Source organism: Gambusia affinis, linkage group LG06, assembly GCF_019740435.1.
Source record: "Gambusia affinis linkage group LG06, SWU_Gaff_1.0, whole genome shotgun sequence".
Taxonomy (NCBI): Eukaryota; Metazoa; Chordata; class Actinopteri; order Cyprinodontiformes; family Poeciliidae; genus Gambusia; species Gambusia affinis.
The window spans coordinates 604,899-612,875 of record NC_057873.1 but is presented as its reverse complement, the minus strand read 5'-3'; the positions used below and the strand labels follow the sequence as shown (position 1 = coordinate 612,875).

General features: G+C 48.7%; 1 protein-coding gene across 1 annotated transcript in view; it reads right to left on the bottom strand.

Annotated features, from left to right (window-relative positions):
• Window positions 1–1,099: 1,099 nt before the first annotated feature.
• The window catches only part of LOC122832724 (nesprin-2-like), a 20,531-nt gene continuing 13,653 nt past the window's right edge, over window positions 1,100–7,977 (bottom strand). The window contains exons 3-13 of the mRNA XM_044119767.1: window positions 7,046–7,196; window positions 6,701–6,883; window positions 6,419–6,553; window positions 6,157–6,351; window positions 5,867–5,975; window positions 5,430–5,600; window positions 5,213–5,313; window positions 4,468–4,683; window positions 2,369–2,482; window positions 2,097–2,152; window positions 1,100–2,024 (exon numbers count right to left, since the gene is read on the bottom strand). Coding sequence (XP_043975702.1) covers window positions 1,850–2,024; window positions 2,097–2,152; window positions 2,369–2,482; window positions 4,468–4,683; window positions 5,213–5,313; window positions 5,430–5,600; window positions 5,867–5,975; window positions 6,157–6,351; window positions 6,419–6,553; window positions 6,701–6,883; window positions 7,046–7,196 — 1,606 coding nt within the window. The 3' untranslated portion in view covers window positions 1,100–1,849. The remainder of the gene's footprint in view (window positions 2,025–2,096; window positions 2,153–2,368; window positions 2,483–4,467; window positions 4,684–5,212; window positions 5,314–5,429; window positions 5,601–5,866; window positions 5,976–6,156; window positions 6,352–6,418; window positions 6,554–6,700; window positions 6,884–7,045; window positions 7,197–7,977) is intronic.

Genomic DNA, 7,977 nt, shown 5'->3' with positions numbered 1-7,977 from the left:
AACCTTATTAAAAACATATCTGGGTGGAGATTGATTCATAGCAGCCGCCGTCTTTATGTGTGTTTAAATAATCGAAGCATTAATGTGGCTGTGTGTGTGTGTGTGTGTGTGTGTGTGTGTGTGTGTGTGGTCTCTGGAGTGAGTCCCATGAGTCAATACAGACCATAATATTGTGAGTTTACCCATAATGCCCTGGGGAAGCGATGGCTGAGTGAGCTCATTGCAGGTTGAATACTGCACTGAGTGGACACTGGGGACCGTAACCATGGAGACAATGGGGACCGTAACCATGGAGACACTGGGGACCGTAACCATGGAGACACTGTGACATGTTGCTACAGTTCAAATGAAGATATTCATGTAGTTATGAACGTTTGTTTATGAAAGATAAACATTAAGGTGACCCACTGAGCCTCCTAGTGGTGACCAGGAGAATCACTAAGGTCGGTATCAACAGTTTGGTACCAGCAGGTACCCTCTTTTGGCCCAATCTTTCACAGTGGGGCTTGAACATTATTATTTGGGAACTTCTGACTGCCTCTGTTTCCTGGGGTTCTGTTATGACGTGACACAGACTCTGTTTGGACCCAGCCGGTTTTCAACCAGCATCTCCTCCTGAGTCTCAGCAGAACCAAACAAAGCCTCCAGTGTTCCTCTGACGGAGGACAGGCCTGACATTCACGAAGCCAGAGGAGCCGGAACGCTTCTGGAATGTTCCTGGAATCTGCTGGTTCTGGTCCAACATGTTCTGTGGACACAACATGTCTGCCCATCTGGAAAAACTGCAGGTTTTATTTTCCTTCAGTCGATCAGAAAACATGAAATTCTGGTTTCTTCCTCAATTGATTTAAAATGAACCTGCAGCCGGTCCACTGGGCAGAACCACCTGGAGCCCAACCTGCTCAAGGCTAAGAACTTCCAAGCCTATCCAGGTGTTTCCAGGTGTTTTCAGGTGTTTCCAGGCAGCACATGAAGCGTTTAAACTTGGAAACTGGACTTTTCCAGTGTGGGATTTCACTGTGATCTAAAATCCCCTGGAATCTTTTCTCTGCTCACATTAAATCATCCTCCCTGCAGCCGGAGCCGATGGATCTTCATGGATCACTGGACCAATCGGATCCGGTCATCAAACAGAACCGCTGAGGGCGGGGTGGTCGGGTCCAAACAGAACCAAAACATTCGGTCTTTTTATCAAGGTGAAAACTGGAGCTAATTCACAACTTTTATTTATTTCATTCCTTCACAAAAAAACTGCCTTTTTTTACAGTGTAGATGATTTTTCTTCATTTGTAGAAACAAAATATAAAAAGTGAAATGTTCCAGAACCACCTTCATGTCTGAATTCCTGAAAATCCCAGATAATCTTCATGAAATCTGGACAGAGATTATTTGAAAAATTCAAACCTGGAACAAAAACCATCAAACAAGAAATATTGAAAAAGTCCAACAAGAAGATCTGGATCAGAGCAAAACAGCAGGAAAACTCGCTGGAGGGAAAACATCCCGGAATTCATCATTCAGATTCCAGGAAAGCTTTCCGCAGGCTTAGATCAGAACCAAAAGATCCAAACGAACACATTCTGTTCATGGTCCGGTCCTGAAGTTAAGAGCCCAGACCCGGTTCATCATGCAGAACCTTCAGAACCAGTAGATCCAGGACGGGGGACCAACGCTTCCTGCTGCCAAGTTAGGAGAAACCTTGCCGGACTCTTGGAAGAGTCGGACCGGACCAGATCGAACCAGACTGGATCGGATCAAACAGGATTGGATCCGGTGGCGGCTTCAGGAGATTGGGGTTTGGTTCTGAAAGCGTGGGAGCCTGGAGGATGACCTTTGACCTGACTGGGCTTCAGGTGGGCGGCGGCCCGTTCACATAGCTCAGTGTCAGGTGGAGGGAGCGTGGCATCCTGTTGCTATGGTGACAGGGAGGCTCCATGGCAACCAGGATGAGGCCGGCAAGTAGGGTGAGAGCGGCAGCCAGGAGGAGGAAGAGGAGTGCCGATGAAGAGGAGGAGGAAGGTCTGCTGTGGGAGGAGTGTGTGTGAGCAGAACAGGAATTGGATCAAGTTCTGGTTCTGGAACACCTGAATGCTCACCTGCGCTCAGAGAGTAGCTGCTCCTCTTCATCACAGTAGGACGATTCCTCTTCCTCCTGATCAACAGGAAGTAGTTCATCAGAATTCTGGACGAGTGATGCCTCTTGACAGCGAACATCGTTTTTTGATAAGGATTTATTGGTTTTATTTGACAGAGGTAATGAGAGAAGGAATCAAACCTGTGACGGCCGCGCCGAGGACTGAGGCCTCCATATGTGGGTTGTGCTCAACCGCTGCACCACCAGAACATTTTGCCTGTAACTTGGACTCACCTGTAGAGCCGACTGCAGGTAACCAATCACAGCTCCTGCTGGTTCCCTGGAGGAGGGCACAGGAAGAGGATGCTGTCTGTCGTCATGACGACGCCAGCTGTCGAAATGAAGATCCTGCTGGGACAGAATATCACTATGGAGACGGTCCTGAAAATACAGGTCCAATCAGAATCACGAGGGCTCTGATTGGTCAAATTTCAGCCTATGAAGCTGAGGGATTATTATTTAGACCAGGTGTCACCAACCTCCTAGAGACTGGGAGCTGCTTCTTTCTTTTTACCTCAGAGTGGCCATCTTTTTATTATTCCTATCTTGATTTGATACACAGTAGGTCAGAGGTCACCAACCTCCTAGAGACTGGGAGCTGCTTCCCGGGTCCAGAGCAACACGAAGGGCTGCTGGTTTGATTCAGACATAAATATTGTTGTCTCAGCCTTTATAACAATATTAATATATGTATATATGATCATATTAATGTTAAGAACTACTGACAATAGTTATCAGTAATAATTTATCATGGCAGATATGGTTCATTACTATCATGAGATCAGAAGTTCTTAGTTCAGAGTTGTGAGTTTGATTCCCTGTTGGAGATTTTCTGTCTGATTCTAAATTGTCCAAAGTGACTGAGAGTCTGGATTGTTGCAGCTGCAGCTGAACATCTGGAGGCCCTGAGAGATTTTCCTTTAAATACAAACAGAAAAGTTATTATTATTTTATTATCCAACCCTCTTTACTATTAACTAAACTGTGGAGAAAAAAAGTTCTTTTGTGCCAAAACATTTTGTATGTAGCACATCAGTGTGAGTCTGTGGGGGTCAAAGGTCAGCCAGAGCCTGAATCTTATTGGTCAGTTTGTTTTTTCTGTGAGCTAAAAACGATGAGTGGAGTTTGAATCTCCCGTTGTTCTAAGATCCTGAGTTTTTACAGTGTGCGGTTCTGTTGGGTCGTCGGTTTATGAACTTTTTTTGGTTCCATGAACTTAAAAGCTGACGGGTCGCCTGTTGGCTGAAACCAGGAGATGTCGAAATAAAACATGTCCGACAGATCAGAAGGTAAAACTAAACCACTGAAGCAGAACACACTTTGTTTTATTTTAATACAAACGATGTTAAATAATAAAGACATGGAAGTGAAGCCTATAAACCCAGTAGATCCACGTCCAGAGGAGGATGTAGATTCCAGGTCCAGGTGGTGTCAGAGTCCAGAGGAGCAGAAGGTGAAGCAACAATGTTTGATTCATTGGGAACGTTTCCACTAGATTAAATGGTTTAACCCTCAGTTTTAGCTCCACGCTCAGGAAGAGCAGCAGAGGTCAGTTAACTGGTGACCCATCAGCTCTGCAGGTCAGGAAACATCAAAGAAGCTCATAAACCGGCGACCCAACAGAACCGACCCGGTAAAAAGCTCCACCGGGATCCAAACGGCTCTTAGAACTACAGGAGGTTCAAACTCTGATCATTCAAATAAACAAAAGCAAACTGACCAATAAGATTTAAGCTCTGGAGTGACCTTTGACCCCCACAGACTCAGACGTGAGTTACGTACAAGATGTTTTGACACATAAGATCTTTATTTTCTCCACAATTTTGTTAATTGTAAAGAGGATTCATAATAAAAATTTCAGAAATTATTCTTTTCTTTTTTTACTCCAAGGAAATTCTTAAGGTAGGCAGAGAGGGAGCAGCCTGCAGGCGCCGCCGCCCTCCAATAAAACCCTGCAGGCGCCGCCGCCCTCCGATAAAACCCTGCAGGCGCCGCCGCCCTCCGATAAAACCCTGCAGGCGCCGCCGCCCTCCGATAAAACCCTGCAGGCGTCTGACCAGTTCTGAACAGTTTTATGCATAAAGCAATTTATTTTAAACATTTTTTTTTATTTACTTATTTTTATCTAAATATAAACAATGAAATTAATTCAATGTAAAACATTAAATTAAATTTTAGAACTTGCTCCATCAGGCGACCGGGGGCCTGCGGGCCCTGTGTTGGTGACCCCTGGTTTAAACTCTGGCTTGAAAGCACCATGGTCCATCTAGAACCGGGAACAGAACCAAAACCTTCAGAACCGACTCTAAAACACTTCCAGTCAGTGAGCCCACCTTCCCGTCTCCGTCCGTCTGCACCGCCCTGGAACAGGAAGTCATGGTCTCTGCAGGGGCGGAGCTTTGGACCCTCAGCCACGCCTTGACCCGCCCTCCGTCAAACCTCATTGGCTTGTTGACGTCTCCTTCAGGAGTCGAGGCGGCCCATTGGTCCTCTTCCTGTCTGCCGGCGACCGGTGAGAACAGCCCTGGTTCTGTTTGGTCCATCCATTCCTGTAGAAAAGGACATTTGGTCAGACGGTTAAATGCTTGGTCAGTTGGTCCGTCTGCGTAGGACCAGTGGTGCCCGCAGTGGGTTCTGGAGGCCTGGCATGTTTCAGTTCTCTCCCTGGTCAGTGTTCTCCTAATGAGGCACCACTGGATCCAGCTGCGTTAAACCAGGAGAACTAAGACACACAGGATGCCGGACCCGCCGGACCGGCCGGACCCACCGGGCTCCTCTGGGCTCCTCTGGGCTCCTCTGGGCCTGCCTGGAGCCTTACTTACTGAGGCTTTAATGTTGGACTCATCTGGATTCAAAGGTCTGGAGTCCAAATATGTTAACGAGACGGAGTCAGCCCCAAACTTCTAATGGGGACCTGATGACAACTCTGAGGACCAGACCCAGACACGGACCGGACCGGGATCGGACCCGGACCAGGATCGGCCGCTGCCTGATGGAATTTGCAGATGAACCCAGATCTTCAGAAATGTCGCCTGTTTCGTTCACCTTTTATTCTGCGATTGAGGTCATGTGACTCACCAGAGCTGCTTCCTGGTTTGTGATGTCAGCGCTGATGTCAGAGCGGGAGTCAAAGGAGCTCAGGTAGCTCCACCTCTTGGTGTCGTCTGGTTGGTACAGACCTGCAGAGAGGAGCGTCCTGAAGCTGACTCTCTTCATCCTCAGGTCAGAACCTCTGATGGACCTCCATGTTGGATCACCGGTTCTAAACTGGAGAGGAACCGGGTCGGGTCGGTACCTGTACAGACGCTGAAGTAGGAAGAGTCTGCATCGTCGTGAGAGAGCGAGCGGCCGATGTCTACTGAAGGGTCCCACTCCAGCCCCAGGTGCTCATGGGTAGGCGAGGGCGGAGGGGTCAGAGGTCGACAGGCGAGCCCGGTTGGTGCTGCGTTCAGGGACTGTCTGAAATCTGAAGGAAAGAGCTGGTGGTTTCTTGAAGGTTCACCTCTTTTTTTTTCCCCTCCAGGGGGTCTTTTGTGGGCTCTAGTGTCCCTTATAGGCTGACAGGAGGGAGGGGGGGCCGAGGGGGAGGGGGGCTGAAGGGGAGGGGGGGGGCATGCGGCAAATGTCGCGGGTCAGGGAGTCGGACTCGCGACGGCCACATCGAGGACTGAAGGCCTCCAAATGTGGGTTGTGCTACCCCCTACGCCACCACAGCACGCCACGAAGATTCACCTCTGAGACGGGTCGGAACCGAGGACGGGTCCAGGTCCGACAGGAGGACAGACTCTGAGGGATAGCCAGAATCTGCAGGCCGGGTCAGAACCGAGTCGTCCTCGAACACCTGCAGGAGGAAGAGGATGAATCTTCATCTTTCTGTTTGGACCCGACCACCGCGCCCCAAAGGAAGCATCAAACATTTCCAACAGTTCATGTCAACTGAACTGGTCCCAGTTTGGATTCTCTCCAGACTCAGAACCTGAGAGACCAGAACCGGGGCCCAGTTTCAGTGTCTCCATGGTTACCAGCGTGGTGCTGAGCAGCCGGGTGTGCATGCGGGCGATGTTGTCGTAGACGTGGCTGCAGCGGCGCAGCAGCTCCAGCAGGTGGCTCTCCACGCGGCGAGCGTCGGCCGGCTCGCGGCGCTGGATCAGCTCCTCGCCGCGCCGCAGCAGGTCGTTGACCCGACCCGAGTTCTCGCACAGCGCCTGCTGGAAGGACTGAAGGAGAGGTCATGATGCTGCCACCGCCGTGTTACTGTGACGCTCTGGGCCATCAGGAACTCACCTGCAGCTTTCTCAGCTTCTCGCAGTTACTTCCTGTCATGTGATCGATTTCCGTGAGGAGAGCGTCCATGTCTGCCAACCAGAGCGCAAGCTCCTCCCTCTCTGCTTCAAACTCCTCCCACTCTGAGACACAGAGCTGAAGACGGAGATAAACACACAGAAAAACTATCAGGAAAAACTCCAGGTTTCCTCTGATATCAATAATTCTAAGAAATGAGTATCGTAACATTTATTACTGAACCCAGGCCGTTTGGTTCTGGTTCTGGTCAGGGTCCAGTCTGACCTGCAGTCGCCCTGTAATGGTTTCCAGTTTGGCGTCCACTTTGTCCCATCGCCGCCCACATTCCCGCACCGCCCCCAGCAGCCGGGCCTGGACGGCACCCTGGAAGAGCCGAGGAAGGGTCCGGTTCCTCCGGGTCAGGCCCTCCAACCGGATCAGCTGGGATCCCGCCTCGCTCTGCAACCTCTGAGTCGCAAACGACACAAAGTTCACTGCTCACCATGGATTTGTATTTAATGATTCATTTGAAGCCTTTTTTCAATCAAAACATAATAGTTCATCGTCACTCCATCATAATAATTTCTGAAATCAGGAGAAATCAGGACCAGCTTGGTCCAACTGCAGTACCTGGAACCTCCTCAGCTCCTCCTTGGAGGCGCTGTAGGTGAGGTGGGCGGGGCTCAAGGTGTTGATGGCCTGCTCAGCCAATCGCAGCCAGGCGTCCAGGTGGCTGTGTTCCTGCATGAACTCGTGCCAGAGGACCCACTTCCTGTCCAACCTTCAGGAAGGAGCGGCACAGAAAACCCAAACACTGTAAACCTTCTGAGAGGAACCATGGGGCTCCTGAGTTCAGAAATTAATTCCTAACATTCTTAACCCATTTGTCTTTGTGCAGATTTTAGGCTACTGGTCTTACTGTACATGCGCTCAATTAATATTCATGATGCCGATCTTTAGTTTGATTTTAATAAAGTCATTTATTATCCGAACAACATCCATTATTTTACTATTTCTATTGAAATCCACATCAATTCAACATCAAACCCAAACCAACCACAGTGGAAAACTGTTGCCTCTTCCTATCAACAACACCTGAACAGAATCATGGTTGACCTTAAGTAACCCCGTCCCCCATCAGACACAGAACTCAAGATGAAATACGCCCCGTGGTGGCGATAAACACAGAAAAGGATAAATGGTTCCTACAGTTACCAAAGACAATTGGTTTCTCTTCAATGAATCGAGGCAACCAGCAACTTTCAGAAGGAAGATGTTTTTGATTTACTGCAGTCGATCATTGAGGCTGTCAGCATTCATTCAAAACTCTACAAACCTCCAGAAAACTGCGAAACAGGCCAAACACTGAGTTTCTGTCAATCTACACTAAAAACCAGCTGGTCGCTTTGAATAATAAGAACTGGAACATTGATCAACATGTTGATGTGTAATGAAGGCAAAATGTTTCCTGATTTTCTCAGTTGTTGATTCTGAGTTTGATTGTTTGTGTTTTTATGATGTAAAACACTTTGAACTGCTTTATAACTGAAATGTTTCCAATC